The 19301-nt window shown below is 32.4% G+C and overlaps 2 protein-coding genes across 4 annotated transcripts; one reads left to right on the top strand and one right to left on the bottom strand.

Moving 5' to 3' along the window:
- Positions 1-302: 302 nt before the first annotated feature.
- LOC134271073 (uncharacterized) lies at positions 303-9747 on the top strand. Of its 3 annotated transcripts, none has more exons than XM_062753331.1 (5): positions 4392-4487; positions 4589-4769; positions 8403-8575; positions 9110-9244; positions 9596-9747. In XM_062753331.1, the coding sequence occupies exons 1-5, from the start codon at positions 4407-4409 to the stop codon at positions 9701-9703; spliced, it is 678 nt and encodes a 225-aa protein (XP_062609315.1). In that variant the 5' UTR covers positions 4392-4406; the 3' UTR covers positions 9704-9747. The 3 variants fall into 3 exon arrangements, with proteins under 3 accessions (XP_062609317.1, XP_062609315.1, XP_062609316.1); XM_062753332.1 differs by having other exon boundaries at positions 4400-4487; positions 4589-4708; positions 9596-9745; XM_062753333.1 differs by lacking the exons at positions 4392-4487; positions 4589-4769 and adding an exon at positions 303-848.
- Positions 9748-10921: 1174 nt separating this feature from the next.
- LOC134271072 (uncharacterized) lies at positions 10922-13349 on the bottom strand. Its single transcript, XM_062753330.1, has 3 exons — positions 12954-13349; positions 12724-12850; positions 10922-12372 (listed from the first exon to the last, which is right to left on the bottom strand). Exons 2-3 carry the CDS (start codon positions 12842-12844, stop codon positions 11045-11047), a joined length of 1449 nt encoding a protein of 482 aa, XP_062609314.1. The 5' UTR covers positions 12845-12850; positions 12954-13349; the 3' UTR covers positions 10922-11044.
- Between the last annotated feature and the right edge of the window lie 5952 nt (positions 13350-19301).

Genomic DNA, 19301 nt, shown 5'->3' with positions numbered 1-19301 from the left:
TTGATGTTCATATGGTAATTTCGACAGGTTGCTGAAAGACCTAATCTAAAAAAAATTACATACATAGAAAATAATACATCTAGCGAATGTCATCTCTAGAGTACTTGTATTTACAATTAGGCTTTAACAAAATAATATTGTAAATGTTCAGTGACAAGGTAAGTAAATTTACTAGTTCAATCTTGATAATTATTGAAAAAAGCAACATTTTGATTTCAAAAAGCCTTGATTTCAATTATATAAATATTTTCAAATCAGTCACATGACAAAACAGGATATACAGTTTTGATAGATTACATAATAACCCTGGAATAATGGTTGATTATCATGACTAATAATTGGCTGAAATGTCAGTGGCCTGGTTAGGTTATTACTACATGAGTCACTTATATATTAATTAAAAGACAGAGGGAGAGGACTTATTTTGCCGACTGATTTCATAGGGTCCTTCTTATATATCTCCCTTCGATTCTATTTTTAATTCAATATTACAGTTGTACGTATTAATAGTCCTTTATACGACTGAAGGTTTTTTTTAGTACTCAGTTTCATTAGGACCCTGTAATATGAGTCATTTCGGATACCGGATTGGTGAATGTCTCGGTTGTGTTGCTGATATCCGGTAAAGTAGCACATTTAATATTCGGAATATCTCGGTTATTGCCGTAAACCCTACCTCTATTGATCCGAGTGATCTGTCACCTTCCAGAATACTATGTGCCTCTCGTTTTTTGCTGACTTATCGTCTAGACGATTTTAAGCTGTATACATATTACAGATGATTGCTGACGTCAGATAAATTTCTTTGGAGGTTCACGAAAGGTATTTCTTAACAAGGATGATCAATGGTAGGCAATTGTTGACCATATTAACAATCAAGCCTCTAATGCATTTGTTGTTTAAAGATTGACAATTTCTAAGGACAAAACTTAACTGGGGATTCACTGAAATTAAGTTAGCATTACAAATTTAAAACTCATCATCCCTTATATATTTGTATCATTCATCCAAGTATATTTCTAAAAAGTCGGTCAAATTTGAGAGTAAGGTCAGATACAAATAAATAACCACCTCATGCCTTAAAATAACCATTTTATGCTTTAAAATTCATGAACATATTTTTTTCTCTCATAGTTTTAAATAGAAACAAAAGTAAAATACCTTTAACTCAGAAAATGCAGGAAATAAATGATGGATTGTTGGATAAATTGTCTTGACCCGTTGCAATTATTATAGTATCTATTTTTCATATATTGCTCATTTCCCCACTACAAATACATGCTTATCCTTTTCTTTCTTAATGAAACCCTGACAGCTGACTATCAAAAATTATACGAAAACAAAAACTCCACCTAGTTAAAAGAGCAGATTAAAAAAAAAAAATCTAAGCTCAACATAATTAACATTTGATTCTTCTCAATATAAACTGCAAAATCAACAAATGTTTTTATTTGCAACACATTTAACCATTAAAATTGAATTTTTAGCGTTTTACTTCAACATCCTTAATTGTACTTACTTATGACATAGTCTTTTCTTTTTGAAGTCGATCGATGAAATTCTCAGTTCGTAAGTATTTCCAATTTTTTTTACTTATTATAATTAAAAGTAATTTTTATATTAAGAAATATTCTCTGCTACTAAAGTTTTAGGATTCTAAAAATATTTTTGGAAGCGGAAAATATTTATCTTATTTCTCTTAAAATAATATACTATTACTAATATGTTTAATGTCAGAAAATACATTAACTTTTAGAAATACTCTTTTCTATCATCATATAACCATCAGTGATAGAAATTCTTATCTTGTAATATTATTAATTAATTCCTTATTTTTCAGATTTCAAACCAACATGCGGATTCCTGATTAGAATTATCAGAGACGTCTCTGGAATTAAAAAGGAAATTCTTCAACAGAATTCGTAAGAATAATTGAATTTATCTTATTGAACTAAACTTAAACAAACCTATTTAGGATTTTTTTTTTAAAAATTATACCATGCCTGATGTACTTTACAAAAGCATACCACTGGTTTTGTAATGAAATTTCACACAGTTTTGAAATCTATTTCTTCTATAGAATCAAAATGAACAGAAGGTACCAAAAAAATCTTAATCTGTCTCTTCAGGGCTAATTTAAGGTTTCTTCTCCCAAAATTTAAATATATTTAAATTCTGTTTTTTTTTTCAAAACATCTGTAATCTTATTTTACACTTACCTGGTATATCTTGCTTATTTCAAAATGTTCATATAATTGTCTTTCACATTTTTCAATTTTCAATGAATATTTAACAAACTAAACCAATTGAGAACTGTTAATAAGTGAAAGAAAATTATAGTCAAAGAAACATGAGCGTCGAAATAGCAACTTCAATGTAGAAGAGAACAACGGGGATTTCGTATTTCGAAAGATCTGCAAATTTTCCTGTGCAAAATATAATCCTTAAAGTTTCATAAATTATTTAAATAAAAAATTGTAATAAACTTTCCAGATGATAGAGATTTGGGTCGACTCTGTATCATTATAAACAATTTCCCTTTCATCATTTATTTTAATGTATAAATTACTCTTCTTTTTTAATGAGCACGATTATTATCATTTGAATAATCTTTGATTCTTTCTCTTTGATAAATATTTTACATTTCAAGTTTTAATGTAAAGTTTAAACTTATTTATAACAACGATATTTAAAGATAAATTTAAACTTTCGATTTAAACTTTTAATGTTACAAATATAAAGGAAAGTAATACACAAAAATGACATTTGGTACATTTTGAATTTAGCAGATCAGGGATATGCAAAGAGGATGAGTGGGTGAACCCTCCCATTTTTCTGAGAAATCTTGGTTCAGTACGTCAGTTTGCATTCAGATTGTGATCCCCCAGCCATATTTTTAGTTGCTGTAAGGTCAAACACTGGCAAAATTAAAGTTTGAAAAAGTAGACTGAAGAGTTTAATTACCTCTTCTTTTGTATTGATTGCAATTTTGTTTATTTGAAAATACCACATAAAATCTTATAAAATCCTTTAAAGAGAAGGGAATGGGAATTAAACGTTTCTTTAATATTTTCTATGGTTTTTCAAATAAACAAAATTGCAATCAATACAGAAGTTGAGATAATTAAACTTGGAGTTAAAGACAGCGAAATTCCTTGGTTTCCATTCAACACACATTGTGTGTAAATTAATTAATTAACATTCCTGATATTGTTATGACTGAATAAGGAAACAATAGAAAAATCCTGGTCAACATTCAGCCATAAAAGTCAAAAACTGCAAAAAAAAAAGGAAAGAAGAAAAAATTAATCCATTTTAGTTCAGAAATAGATATAGGGAAGCGTGAGTGGTTTCAAAAAGAAGTGAAAATATCAGACCGTCCACATTTGTTTGACCACAAATACCTAAAAAGTGCTCATTTAACATTTTATGAATTCTAAACAGGGATCAAGGAATGACAACTCTATCCAAAAGACACAGTTTTAGAAGACTTATCTTTCCATCTATATCCAATACGTCGAATGGAAAAGTATAACATACTAGTATCTGTAATCTATATCTATAGTTTTACGTTTCTTAACCTTTTTACTGGATACTTGCCCATCATTCGAAAAATATGACGTTCTTCAGGCTTTTTTTTTTTTACGATTTTGATATTTTATGCGCCAGTAAAAATACGTTTTTTTTCCTGGCACATAAAATATCAAAATGCCTAGAAAACGTCAGATTTTTCGGACTATCTTGCCCAATGATCACCGTAATTTTATTATAAAACGTCAACGAATCCTTTTGTTTCATACCTTATGTTTTTTAAAAACAATTTTATTCTTGTTCTACACGAAATATACTGGTCATTATTGAATCAATCTTGTGTATAAATAACATTTAGAATTCTTCTTGATTTCTCTGGATGAAACATTGCGTATGAACTAAAGTTTTGAATATCAGCTATTAAAAATAAATCCCCGTGGTTAATTAGATAAAGCTTACACTTTTGCGAGTGTAGCGTTCTCAAAGGGCGAGCAAATCAAGGCCTCTCCACACAATCAGACACTGAATAAATATGGGGGTAGAGGGCAACAATCACAATACATATATGTCGATCTTCTTATTATAAACATTTGAAGCAATATAATAGTTACTGGTACAATCAATACGGTTGTACCAGTAACTATTATATTGCTTCAAATGTACCACCACTGTCAGAATTTTTTCCCTAATGCTTGATGTGTATATATTTGAATTCCTCTGTTAATTTTTGTATTCAGACTCTGTCCTGAATATTTAAAAGATTTTTTTTTCTGGTGACACCCTATGAACAGTATAACATAACTTCTTCGAGAATCCAAAATCAGTGATGGTGTATGTATTGCATTCAATTATGAATATTATCACTGATTTCAATCATGAGAAATAACCAATCTGTTCGGTCGCTCAAGGTTAGTCAGGAACCATGTTGGTTTACGTTGCCTTTTTGTTGGTTTTATGTAAGTTAATTTTAATTATATTCTTAATTTTATTCAAAGTTTGTTTATAGATTTAAACAAAATAGATTCCACATAGCGAGAGGTTCAAATTTTTGATTCAGTTTCAGGACAAAGCACACCCTGTCACAATAAGGAAGAATGCAATCATTCTGGAGTGGGTTGTAGCAATGGCTTTCAAGTTGACTGTGTTGGGCATCAATGCACGTGTGTTCAGAACCACCGTAAGAGGATATTACTCTATTGATTTCATTACAAACTATGGAAGACGAAATCCTTTTGACGGTATCTTTTGATCTGTACATTTTGTCGGCAGTACCTACCCTTATTGCATATATTGTCGCCCATCCCTCTGCACAATGGAGAACAAATAGAACAAAAAATATAGTGAAAAATCTGCACATCATGTTATTGAAGATTGTATTATGAACATTTGTATATTCGCCAATATTTTTAAAGTATATATATTTACTGAGGTCTTTAAAAGAAAGAGAGGGAGACTGACACACATACATAAACACATCCTCTCACATACACACAAACACCCTCACTCACCCTCACCCACATACACACTCTCTCACACACACACTCACACACAGAAAGAAGGAGCGTCAGACAGACAGACAGACAGACAGACAGCGAACTTGGCAGAGAGAATTGTAAATAGAGGAAAACACATTTTGGTCAGAAAATTTTATCAACCGTAGACAGATAGTGTCTATGGAAGGCAATATGTGTTGGGAGGATATGTTCACATTGTTGCCAACAACAATATACCGGTATACAATATGACAATATACCCCACCCCACCCCCCACCCCCCACCCCCCAAAAAAAAAATCTAAGGAAAATAACAGAGTAAAGAAAATAAAAATGAAGATTTCTTATTTAAAAAATTAGCATAATATTATTCCTGACTTATTGGCTATATAATGAATCTTCTAGAATTTCGATAATTATATTTATAATTATCGACATTTTAGGCATATTTCATTAATTGTTTTATGAAATGTAAATAAAACAAACGGTAATCAAAGTAAAATGTCCATTTAAAGGGACATGGAAAAAGTTTCAACTGAATTTTTTAAAACCAATTTTAATGTTTATAATTCCTAACTAAGGCAATTTTAATGATCAGTAAAAATTTTAGCATCATCTTTTGATTTACAAAGCAGATGCAGAACTAATGTCAACAAGACTCGAGCCTTGTTTTGTTTACAAATAGAAAATATCATATTTATAACAAAATGAGATTCAGTAAATCACTAGAAACTGTCTAATCGTATTTATAATTAACTTCTTTATAAAAAAATCTTCTTTGAGCGAACATATCATTAGTATAAGTAATCAAAAACATGACACATGCACTATTTATATAATAAAGGTTTGGAGCTCTAATCTGTCTTGTATCTCGACAACTGAAATTCAAATTTTTTTGATGATCTTTAAAGAATGGAAAAATAATTTTGAAAATTTTTAGCTGAAACTGTGTCCATGGCCCTTTAAACAAACGTATCAGGAGCAGAGAAATACAGACCTTCAAAACAGACATTAAGTGGTATCAGGCCTCAAGACCATAAACAGAGAATAGATTTAAGTCAAAATTTTGATTTTTAATATCATGAGTTTCATTTCACAATATTTCTTAAAATTTTGCAATTTTGAATTAAACTTTGGATGTATTCACTTTGACAAAAGAATTGACCTATAAGAGAGAAAAATTTCCCGGAAAAAGTGACATTTAAAAATTAATCTTTATTTGTTGTTTTCTACCGTATATAGATAAATGTATGTCTAAATTTTTCAAATTTGTATTTTATACATAAAATTTATTTTTTACAACTTTACAATAAACCTCCAAAGTTGGCCGAAACACCATTTTGTCCGTTAAAGCGTTGATTTTTGCATGAATTTTGGCCATGAAGTCCTTCAGGGCAGGCCTGCCCCTAAATAAAATTGTGATATTTTGATAGGTTTGGATGTAAGGAATTATTTGAGATAGGATTTTTTTTAGGGGCACCCCTGGCCTAGGGTCGAAATTTACAAAAAACCTACAAAAAATAAGGAGACCTGATTTTGATAATCTGCTTCAAATTTATACATATAAATGTCATAGTCAGACTAGCTCAGTTGATATGTGCGCTGACTATTACACCGTTCAATTTAACATTTTAAAGTTTGGGGTTCGAATCCACCTGGTACCACACTTTTAAAGTTTTAAATTTTCGCCTTTTCAAAGACTATTTTGATATTTTTTTTATATTTCCTTCAATTGTCTATCCTTTATGCACGCCCATTCTTGATATAAGAAACAGTAAAGAGATATCAAATCGTAAAAATCCAATGTACAGTTGTCAGTCAGGCGGAGCAATTGGCAGCATTGAGCTACGATGAATGTCAATTGTATATTTTCCTTAGAATTTAATAAAATTGATTTTGACTACATATAATGATCAGTAACTGTACTCCCTCGGATTTGATTTAGGCCTATATAATTTGCACACATTAATGGAATGTTGTATTATATTCACGGATAAAATAGCCTAGACATAAAGAATAGAATTTCAGAGGCAGTAAACATTACCATTATGCACATTGAGAAGTTAAGACAAATATCAATTATTACATTTTGAGATAACAAACTCGGGAAATCAATGAAAGGGTTCCTCCTACCTCTACTCGCTGAAAAAAAAAGATTTGGGAAAAACAAATTGTTATTAATATGTATTCAGCTTAATGCCATTAATCAGAACGGAAATCGACAAGGTTTTTGTAGAGAAAAAAAACCAAGTCTGGTCCTATAGGTCAAATCCCTATTTATAATTAAATGATCCTTTAAACAAATTTTGAAAATTTTGTTTCATTATCAAAATTATTTCAAATGTTATATTGGATTGAAATTTTGACTTAATCTCAGTTTATGGTCTTGGGGACAGGTGCCATATCACGGAGGAGTGAGCTTATCCTGCCAACCAGTCACACCCTCCAAGGGCTCCTTTTCATGATCGGGGAAAACGAAAAAATCCGAGATAATTTAGTGTATTCACTATATCAGTTAACAATAAGTATGAAAAATATCAGTTTGAATTTTGTTAATTTTACTTAATGATAGATTGTGTTTGCTGACAAGGTCATAGCTATATAGAATCGAGAAATGATTACTTTAAACGAGACTTTTGATATATCTGGTTCATCAAACTTATTTGACAATAGCTTGCTGTGTTTTAAAATTTGTTCATAGGTAAAGAATATTCTTAAAGTATTGAATCAACTGAATAAGCAATATATACAGTTGATATGGGTATATTGCTAAATGTTCGCGGGTTGTCCGGTTAAATTTTCATTAAATGATTATTTATCATATTTAAGTGCATCTAAATTGTTTTGTTAAAATCTAGTCAAAAATAAAGACTTTAGTTTGCTTGAATGTGCACAGGGTAGGGTCCTATTGCGCACGATTAAGAAAAAAAGATATTATGTTGCCTTTTTGAAAATTTCAAGGCATTTGCTTCATTTTTGGCTGTTTCCTAAGCATTCGAAATGGGAAGTGGTAAATATAACACTCCAAAATGGTGACGTTAAATGACATTACGGTGAACCGTAGTGCAATTCAGTTTAATTAAGATGCAGCAATGAAGACCTAAAAGAATTTAAATGAATACAGAAGGAAAAAATATATAAATACCTTTCTTCTTCTCGTGTATGATTTTGAATAAATTCTTCACATGAATACAAAATTTGGTTTGCTAGTAAAAAGCGAAATTAGTACTCATAGGGATTTCCGACAGATTGTTCAACCTACAATTCAGTTCAACAAAAGAAACATTGCTCTTTATTGTGAATAGCATTATTATTTGAAGAAACCAATAATGATATATCATGTACGATAAATATGTTACATGAATAATGCCTCTCACAGATCATGAAGAGGTTCACAAATGCAATAAGAGCAAAGTAATAGAGGCGATATTGATTGGACACCCTCTGCACGTCCCTCACATAGACTGCGTCCACCACCAGCTGACCACCCACTCACTGGTCTATAATTACTGCGGGAACAACAGTACAACCTCATGGAAGAGGGGACAACGAGTAAGATGACTTGTATAAGGTTTAAAATTACCTACCGGAGTGGAGTTTCTTTACTTTCTTTTCTCATTTGAAAAATAATGAATATAATGCTGATTAATTTGTGAATCAAGTTCAGATACCGAACAGTATTTGAGCTCAAAAGTCCATTAAACAATACAAAATAGGAGCAGGGCAAACATGGACCTCTAAAACACCAGAGGTGGGATCAGGTGCTATGGATGAGTGAGCACCCCCTGTCGAACGGTCACACCCACTGTGTAATACTTGCCATGTTCGGGGAAAAATGAAAAATCCGTTGACGACTCAGTGTGTAAATATGGTCTAACAATTAATATGAGAAAAGTCAACTGCTCTGCTCCTTTGAAGACCTGTCCTCAGACAGCAAACAGTAGTACTGTGGATTCTTAACTCACACAAGTACTAAAAAGTAGTTTCTTATATGTACAGGCTTGGCTTAACCGCCGTATGCATTTTATTTGATTTGATTGTTTTTATCTAACTTATCGAAAGCCATGTTTGAATGCTTTCGTACAGGTTGAGGACTACTGTAACGCGCATCCGCATGTCACAGATGAGTATAAACCAATCTCCACGTTTCATGGACACGACTTCCACGGAGATTCCGGAATAACGGCAATATTTCTCAGCTGTGAGTCGAATGGAATTAAGGTAAAGTATTAAGATTATCAATTTGAAGTTACCGTTTGTCTTTTTTTTTTTTAGACTTGCTGCACAACATTAAAAAGCACAGACATGTTCTTCACAAAATCAGCGTGGAGAAAACGTTTTATGCAAAAGTAGTACTTCAGTTTTTAAAAAAGAAAAGTTGTAGTATTTTGACACACTTCATACAGCATTCTAACCGTTTAAAATGCTTGAAAAATCTATTCTTAATACAATGTAAGTGTTCTTTCATTTTCATTCTTCTTCGATGATAGCTTTACTTATCGTTCTTTATGAAAAACCCGTTTCATTGCTCCTAGTCAATGTTTTATTCTGTTTATATACTTTTTCCTTCAGATTGCCACGGAACTCTGCAATAATCCTCCACTAATATATTCCCTTGGAGATCATCCTCTAACAAACCATCTTCCAGCTGCTCACGATTTTTATTTCATTGCTTGGTAACAATCCAAAGAAGAAAGAAAAAAATGTGCTTTTAAAAATGTTTTTAATTTACAGTCAAACTTGTTTTAAGAGGCCACCTTTGGGAAGTCTGGAAACTGGCCACTTAAGACAGGTGGCCTCTTATTCCAGTTTGCCCTCGAAAAAGACATCAAAGCACTACAGTTCAATTAATTACTCAAATAATAAAACAGGTCAATTTAACAAAGGTTTTTTTGTGTATATATAATAATTCAAGCTCATTCAAGAAACTATTAAAGAATTGGAAATTTTAAAGGTTTTGTGCATGTTTCTGATCCTACATATTAGGTAAACAAAAAATACATACAGTGCCTGGCTATTATCCTTTTTTGTAAAGAAGAAAAAATTACACAAAAATACAGTTTAATGGTAAATAAAATAAAGCATAGAAATTTAAGTAAGACTTTGTCAATTAAAATTTCACTTGCATATGTTCAAAAATGGTCATCAGTGTAACACCCCCCCCCCCCCCCCCCCCCCCCCCCCCAAATTAATTCATCGGCAATTAACTTACTTGCTGAAGTTTTTAAAGTCTGATAAATCTTATTGTTTATAAAGCTGTCATGATTTCTATGTAACATACACAGACACACAAATAAAATTAACCACTTGACCAGAGAGATGTATTGACGCAGTTGAAAATCATTCCATAACACAGGTGTGATATGCAGTGGAGCGTGACTAATCCCCATCGATTTTTATAGTGAAATTCACGAGATAATCATGCCATATGAAGCACTTTGTTTTCACAAGAGTAGCAATTAGGGCTTCTACATGGAAAAAAATCTAAAAGGTGTGAATTTCTTTAGGTAGAGGAAAGTATCAATTGTATTTAAATTCTTTCTATTTTTCAATCGGCGATCTTGAAAAATAATTACAATTTTATCTAACAGGTTTATTCATAAATACAAACAGAGTTCAGTGTATCCAATAGTAATTTGTTTAATTGCATTAATAGCTGGGTTAAATTGGCTATCGGCATATTATTACCCAAGCAAATGAGTTTTTAAGACATAATAGAAAGCAGGTGAATGGCCGCCTATTACAGTGTTAATAAGGCTGTTGGGGGAGGATTTGAGTGGCCGCTGGCCGCGTTACACAGGTGGCCGTTTATTCCAGTTAAAATATATAGGAAAAATCGTTGGGGGGAACTGAAAGTATTTCGGGTGGCCGTTAAAACTGTAATACAAACTGTAGAATATAAAAAAATAGTTTACAAAAAATAAAAGAGGAATATAAATAATAGGATTTCATTAGTTATTATAAATATGAATCATCAATGTGTACATTATGCTTATCAAAGTAATTTACAATGTCAATGAATTATACATTTTCAGGTATCGCTTTGTAGGATAAGGTTTTAGGAGGTACATAATCAAAGTTTGAAATTGTGTCTGATTTCATGTCACTTGAAGGTACAATTGGCTCTATAAGAATTGCCCCATTTTTAAAGTCTGGTAGAATGACAAAATCATTGCCTATTTTAGCCACTCGTTCAGAAAGAATGTTCTTTTGAGGTTCTGAAATGATATCTTTCTGAGAGGCAGGCGGTGTGAAAAACACAGTTGGCTTTGGAGGAATGGTGCTAATGACGTCATTTCTTACTCTCTTAATGGTGTCATGAAGTTGACCTGACATTGATTTTTCAAATACAATCTTTTGTCCTCTCTGGGAATTTACTTGTAGCTTATTGTTTAAAGATCGAATTACTACATCAGATGGAATGTTTCCAATTTTTCCTGATGTTACATCTACTAGGTCTGCAGTTTTATCCCTGGGAATAGACTGTGAATTAGTAATGATATTTATCTTAGAAGCATCATTCGTACTACTTCCAGTAAACGACGCTTCTATGATTCCACTACCAGCAGAAGATTGGGTGGTTGCCAGTATATTTTGCGATGTCGTTTTTCTGTTATCTGGCAGATCACCTCTGGTTGGACCTTGATCAAAATAGTCGTTGTATTCTTCTATTAATTTACGAAGGTCGTCGTCTGTTGAATTTAAATCTGTTGTGTTGACAGTATCGTCAATGGACAGCTCTCCCTCTATAAAGGTGTCTGTTGTAATGTAGGATGTAGTAGTTGTTGGAGCAACAGTCGTTGAACTAGCTGCATCTGTCCTGGTGTCGTCGTCACGTGATGATGTCGTCTGCATGGTCGATGATGTTGTGAGTCCATCTGTGCTTTTTTCTGTTATAGGCATTGTTGTTGTCATTGTTATTGAGGTTGTAGGTTTTTCATCAGAAGTTGTTGTCCTCTGAGTGGTGCTCACTTCACCCTCTTCCGCTGACGTCGCTGCTGTTGTGGACGGAGTCGATGTTGTTTTTTGTGTTGTCTCTGGATTTGTGCTGATCTCAATTTCTTCTGATGCTGCTTCTGTAGTTATTAATGGTTGTTCAGTAGTGGTTGAATTAGTTATCTCTTCGCTAGCAGTTGAATTATTTACCTCTTCATTATTCTCGATGTCGTCTTCAGTGGTAGTCTTGGGATAGGAAAATGTTGTCGTTTCTAAATCGGTTGCAGCATCATAATAATCAAATCGATTTAAAATGCGAAAACCTCCCTCCTCAGAACTACTCGAGTCACCATCATTAAACCAGTATGTGACATCCATTTTGTTTGCATTTCTTGAATTTACTATAGGTGTACCTTTTAATAAAATAAAAAAAAATATATTCTAACATTGTTCTATATCACATACATGTATATATGTACAACAAAATCACTGTAACAGTTCTTCATAGAACTCTAAAGAAGCAAATTCTTTAGTAGAACTCGGTATTATTAAATTTTTCTTCGTATCATGGTCTGGCATAAAAAAATCTTTTCTGACAAAATTAGTATACCTACTACCACTTTTTATTTGAAACTTTTGCTTTAACTCTTTTTGAAAATCAATGCAGGTAAGATTTTTAAAAATTAAGAAATTTTGAGCAGAGGGTCATAACTCCTTAAAAAGTATAAACTTCACCTGATATACAAAAGATTTTGAAGGCTTACCTCTATTTCGAAAATCATTCCTTGATTGAGAATTCATGATGTTCTTTATTAAGCGAAGAAGGCCAAAACCGGCAACATTGGATACGCAGAAAAGAAGTATGCTTGCTTGTACTATTTTCATTTTTATCTGAAAAAGAAAATGCCCTACTATATTGAATTGAACGGTTTTTGTTTACATGTATATCTTTTAATTTGCTGTGATTGAATTTGATCTCAGATTGTCAACTTACGATTTTCTGTCCGACTCAATCGATGGTTAATGCTGTTCCCGACAGATCTAAGCTAATATATACCATTTAGTTTTAAGGGTCGGCACATCCCGAAAAATTCCGCAGAGGAATAATTTTAGAGGTTGACGTAAACCGAGAGTTTTGTTTATTTTCTGCATTGGTCGTAGGATGAAAGAAACATGATTAAGACAATATAAATACTGATGCACGCGAAAGGGAGAAAAACCACACATAACCTGTCCCGCTGTCACGGACCATTTGTGACGGTGGTGGGTCAGCTGACAGGTGAGGCAATGGTATGGCTAGGCTCTGTCATGTCATATTTCATTAGTCAAATTAATGTTATCAAGAGGTGAACATTTCAGTGGAGGATTGCTGCAGTAAATAGCTGTCCCTGTCTCAATATAAAAGTACATGCAGCACCAAGACAATAAATAATGTACATGTATATTAAATAATGGTATCATTATATTTTTAGTATACGCTGTACTTTTAAGACAAGGTTTTCACAGATTGAGGTATCAGTATAATTAATAAAAAGCATCAAATGTAACATGTTCATTCGCTCAAGTTTATATACAGTATTTTAAACATTCACCATCAGTTGAACTTATTTATTTAATTGACTGCTTTAATCGAACAAAGATGACACGGTATGTTTGAAAAGATTTTGTAGAGGTTTTGTCAGATTTTAATAATATTTATTATTCTTTGTTATTTATTTTTTTTTTAATTGTAAGATTTTTTTTACTTAACACGCAATACATTCATAAAAAGTTTTTCTAATATTTGATTGGTAGTTCTTTTTCACTAGCGCCAATGCTCACCGTGTTGTGGGCGCATGTAAAGTGACGTATGAATGGTCAAACTTGCACTTCCGATAGGTCATTATCGTGGTATGCATGTTAACTGACGAGTTAATCAGTTATAATTAATCGTGATCTCCTTTGTCGTAGATATAAAAAATCTTGTTTATCTCTTCGCTCGTCATTAGTAAATAACGTGTTAATTTCCACGTAAGGTTTTCTTTGGGGATTTTATTGCATCTTATAGAAAACCCATGTTAATGATTTTAATCAATAGGTTTGATAGTGTCATATTAAAAAAACATTTTGATATTTATTTGTTATCTTGATATAATCACATGATCACATAATGATAAAGATACATTGCATAACGATAAATGCACATACATTATAATGACAAAAGCGCATCACAAAATGACAAAAGCACATCACATAATGACAAAAATATACAACTCATAATTCATTTTGGCCATGATAAGATAGCCCAGGCGTTGCATAATCTTCAGCACAATTTCTAATCTGAAACATCTTAATTCATCGTCTCAAGCCACGGTCCGGAGTCCGCATAAAGCTCTCTCCTACGGCCAGAATGGGAGAGGATCGTACATTTTGGCCGTGGTTTGCGACAATGATCTTAATTATACTGGCCTTCTTTACACACAGTTCTCCTATATCATAAAGAGCTGGAAACGTATGCAAAGGTCAGTAGTGTCACTGGAGATGCTCAAAGTTACATTGCTAACTTTACATACCTTGAATTTGTTTTCTGTATTTCGTTAGCAAAATTGACTACATGTTCTCTCTAAGAATGTCTTTGCCAGTTATTGCCCCCGAAACATCTTTGATTCTGATTGCAATCCGTGAAATCATCATATACTTTAATTTACTCCTTCTATTTCTGTCATATCTTCTTGGAATATCAGTCTTAATATCTTTCAATGATTCAAATCAGTCCTCTATTATATCTTCTTGGAATAGATGAAATTTGGTAATAAATTGAAGATTGAATGAACTTTTTAAAGTGCATGAAATGCATGATTGCAGGGAAACGGTATATGCGTGATTTTGCGTTAGAAATAGGAAATGGTATATGCGTTAAAATGCGTGACTGCGGGGAAGGGGGGTTAAAGCATTTTAAAACAAAAATAATCAAGAAAAAAAAACCCGAGGCGAAAGATTAAATAAGAGTAGTTCGCTCTTATTTGATGGTATTAACAATGCTTGAATCTGTATAGAGTTCTGCAGCTAGTACCCATGTACGAGTAGTTGCAGAACTGAGAAAATTCGAACAAACAAACCAGAGCGTTTCAGATCCAATCGTTGTAAAAACTTTTTTTTTTTTTTACAGTATGTACCTTTGAACGGTTCAAATCCGCCCTTAATGGGCTGTGGCAACGCACTTAGAAAATATTACATATATACTTTGAGAACTTTTTTTTAAAGTGCCTTTAAATTGGGGCAAAACCAAGGCACTTTTTAGCCCTTTTAGCAACATAGATGTTGGAATGCTAATTTTTAAAACTGCGATTACATGGTCATTTGAGCTATCTGGAACGCTTAACCATAAATAAAGTATCAAGAATAGGAGTAAAATATATGCTTGATTAAGACGTCTTATGCTTTAGGCGAGGGAATGCCTATAAAGTAGATATAGAACCCGAAGCAAGTAACCCAAAGTAATCGCCCGCCAAAAATCAAAAGTTTTTTTTCAATGCTGGGATCTGTTGCGCATTGGTTTATCTGTCCGAAATATCCAAAACAAGTAAACTACAGTTCCGCAGCACAGGCGCTTGACGTTTCTAACATTTCTTTTCATAAATAAAAGAATATAGTAACTATGGGGATATTTTTTTATTTATGAAAAGAAAGGTTAAAAACGTCAAGCGCCTGTGTTTTGCGGGTAGTTCCCAAATTTCCTTTGCAGAGTTGTCGGTCTTTCCTCTCTCAGACCCAAGTCAAGATTTTTGACATAAATTAGAAAAATACACGATGTTCCAAGGATTTTTTCCAATTTAAATAATAGTTTTAGATCTACTTAAGGAAGGTCCATACTTTTACGCCAATATAAGTTCTGATTATCACTTGTTTATTGAAATAAATTCGTTTTGTATGATTGATAATAATATAGCAAGAAAATATTTGTTTATTATACATGTAGTGCCCTTGTGCATACAAAGCATTTAATACACATTTTTATGGAATTAACACTTTGCATTCTTCATTTTTGTTATTAAGTACACACACAGACACAAAATTCCTAATTTTTCCTTAATGGACCTAAAGTTTAAAAAAAAATTTAACAAACTAACTTGGGATCTATCTTTATTGATTTAAGCCGATATCTCCTTTTAAATTTTACTTTTTCAAAGTTTTGCAAAGAATGAATATTCCGAAAATGAGTATATTCGTGTTCAAAATGCTGTTTTGTAAAATCTGTTTAGTAAACAATAATAAATTATGTGTTTTTGTGAACCTTAGATCTAATTATTAATAGTTTTAAAGAAAAAATGACAAATAAACAGTTAAGATTTTGAGAATTTTCAAAAATAAAGATTTTTTTGAGATTTTTGTCTGATAGACGTGGACAGATTCAGCATCAATGTGTTATGTTTTCAAGTGAAAATTTCAATATTCTCTTGGTAAATGAATATTTTTGATTTTCATAAGTTTGAATATAATTTTGATGTGATTTAGTACATAGCTAACTAAACAAGAAATATTTTAAAACACTTATCCCCTCTCCCCCAAATAACTGGAATTTTTGTAAGTCCAAGGGGAATAACTCTGACAAAAAAGAGGCTCGATCGTACCCAAAACAGAACTTGACTTACATATTTTGATGATAAATATGTATACCAAATTTCATTTCAGTATGCGCAATTACTGGGAAGATAATTGGCGGAAACATGAGGACCGACAGACAGACAGCTAGACCGACCGACAGACAGCAGCAAAGCAATATGCCCTCCCTTCATCAAAGGGGAGGGGGCATAAAAATGATATCAGACTTCTTAATGTTCAATTTTGGCTGTTCAGTTTGAAAGGTTAAGTACTCTGACACATGTTTGAAAATTAACCTGCAAAGATGTGTCTTTTATGGGTGTTTTAGTTAGTTTATGAGTTATTCAAGGTATTCAAATAAAAATGTTATCAATTCGACAGAAGTTTTTAAAAGTATGGGCCTACCTTAATTAAAATATATCTTAAAAGACAAACATTAGTGAAGGATTTTTTTTAGTAGTAGGAATAAAAAAAAACAAACGCACTATTTCTTGTACCTATCACTCGATATACAGGAGGTGATGTATAAGAATGCTAGTACCCATGTTTCACAAAGTCGATATCACTAAATTTTACTTTTTATGTAAGTTGAACTTTAAACAAAAATAATTTTAAAATAAATTTTCTTAGCATAAACGGTAAGTAATTGTTTCCTTAAAGCTTCTTAGCCCTCTCTCTCATTCTCTTACACACACTTTCTCTTACACACACACTCTCTCTCTTACCTCCCTCTCTCTCTCTCCCTCTCTCCTCTCTCTTCATCCCTTACCCTCCATCCTCCCCTCTCTCCCTATCTCGCTCATCCTTCCATTATTCTCTCTCTCTTACCCTCTGCCATTCCTCTCCTCTCTCTCTCACCCCTCTCTCTTTCTCTCACCCTTCATCGCTCTCTCTCTCTTTTATCCTATCTCTCTCAGTTAGTTGCTTTCCTTGTGAAATAAACTATATAAATCATAACACATAGATGTTTTATCCTTTAGACCCTCCATTCTTGATTTTTTAATCTCTCTCCCTTTAAAATTATAAGGGCCTAACTCTCTCTCAATACTGCTTCATCGTACATGAATGTTCTTTGTTTGCGTATTTAATGAAGAAGAACTTTATATGCTTGAATTTTATAACATGCTTACTTACAAACATGGAACATGAGCATGTCAGTTAGATATTCCATTTTGTTGGACCCTTAATTAAGTTCTCTCTCTCTTACCCTCTGCCTCTCTTCCATTCCTATCTCTCCCTCTTAAACTCTATCACCCTCTCTCTCTCCCTCTTACCGCCTCTCTTTTTCTTTCTTTCACCCTCCATCTCACCTACCCCCTCTAACTCTTACCCCTTTTCTCTCTCTCTCTTTCTCCTGAAGACTCTTTATTTTGACCACCCCAAAATAAGCTTCTCCCTTTCCCACACTTTCCCTCTCTTTTTGTTTCCCTGTGGCCTAATGTATTGATTTTGAGGTCCAAAGTTCTGACTCAGTTGTGTGCTTTCCTTGTGATATAAACTATATAAATCATAACACATAGATGTTTTATAGTTTATTTAGAATAAAGGATAATGGGGGGGGGAAATGCATTTTCTACAAGAAGAGAAAATTTTTATCGCTATTATAAAAAAAAATTATAGAATGTTCATTCTTGATTTTTTAATCTTTGGATTGGATAAACAGCCTTATTTATTTATGCAAAAGATGAATGTAATTTAAAATTATAAGGGCATTCCATAACTTTATACACATAATAAAGAATAAGCAGAAAATATATTGACACACATGTATTTTATTTGCTTCAGTATACATGTATACATTTAATAATTCTTTGTTTGCGTATTTAATGAAGAAGAACTTTATATGCTTGAATTTTATAACATGCTTACTTACAAACATGGAACATGAGCATGTCAGTTAGATATTTCATTTTGTTGGACCCTTAATGAAAAGTAGATGTGCGGATGTTGCCCTAAATTACCCATATGCAGAGCGGAGGTCTATCAAACTATTCTTTCTTTGACCAGACATGAAACTAGGGTTTGACATTCACTATCCCTTTCCCTTGGATGCCAGTATTCTTCAATTCTATTTTGTTTGTTTGTTTGTCTTTTTTTAATATAGGTTCAATGGAAACATATCTTCAAAAGAATTTATAAAAGATAATTCAATTGTACATAGGTTCAATTCTTTTTCTGTTATTGAAAATATTGAAATCACTGCCTGACAGCGACTTGAACACGAAGAGAACTGTACAAAATATTTTCATTGGGAGTATATGGAACGCCGTCACTGCCTTATAGCAGAACTCTACATTTGCATTGTGTCAACTTTCCATTCCATTAGGTCAACACTTTGTGACATTTACTTACAGTACTATTGCATTTAGTCAACTTTCCATTACATTATGTCAACTCTTTATGACATTTACTCACTCTAATATTGCGTTATGTCAACTTTCCATTACATTATTTTATGCGTTATGTCAACTTTCCATTACATTATGTCAACTCTTTATGACATTTACACACGCTACTATTGTTTCCATTACATTATGTCAAATCTTTATGACATTTACACACTCTAATATTGCGTTATGTCAACTTTCCATTACATTATGTCAACTCTTTATGACATTAACCCACACCACTATTGCATTGTGTCAATCTTCCATATCATTATATCAACTCTTTATGACATTTACACACACTACTATTGCATTGTGTCAACCTTCCATTACATTATGTTAACTCTTTATGACATTTACACACTCTACTATTG

The sequence above is a fragment of the Saccostrea cucullata genome, unplaced genomic scaffold (genome assembly GCF_032062105.1).
Source record: "Saccostrea cucullata isolate Sc308-1 unplaced genomic scaffold, CSIRO_AGI_Scuc_v1 ctg186, whole genome shotgun sequence".
NCBI classification, from domain to species: Eukaryota; Metazoa; Mollusca; class Bivalvia; order Ostreida; family Ostreidae; genus Saccostrea; species Saccostrea cuccullata.
The sequence above is the reverse complement of the archived record's forward strand: the minus strand, read 5'-3'. Positions and strand labels throughout refer to the sequence as shown.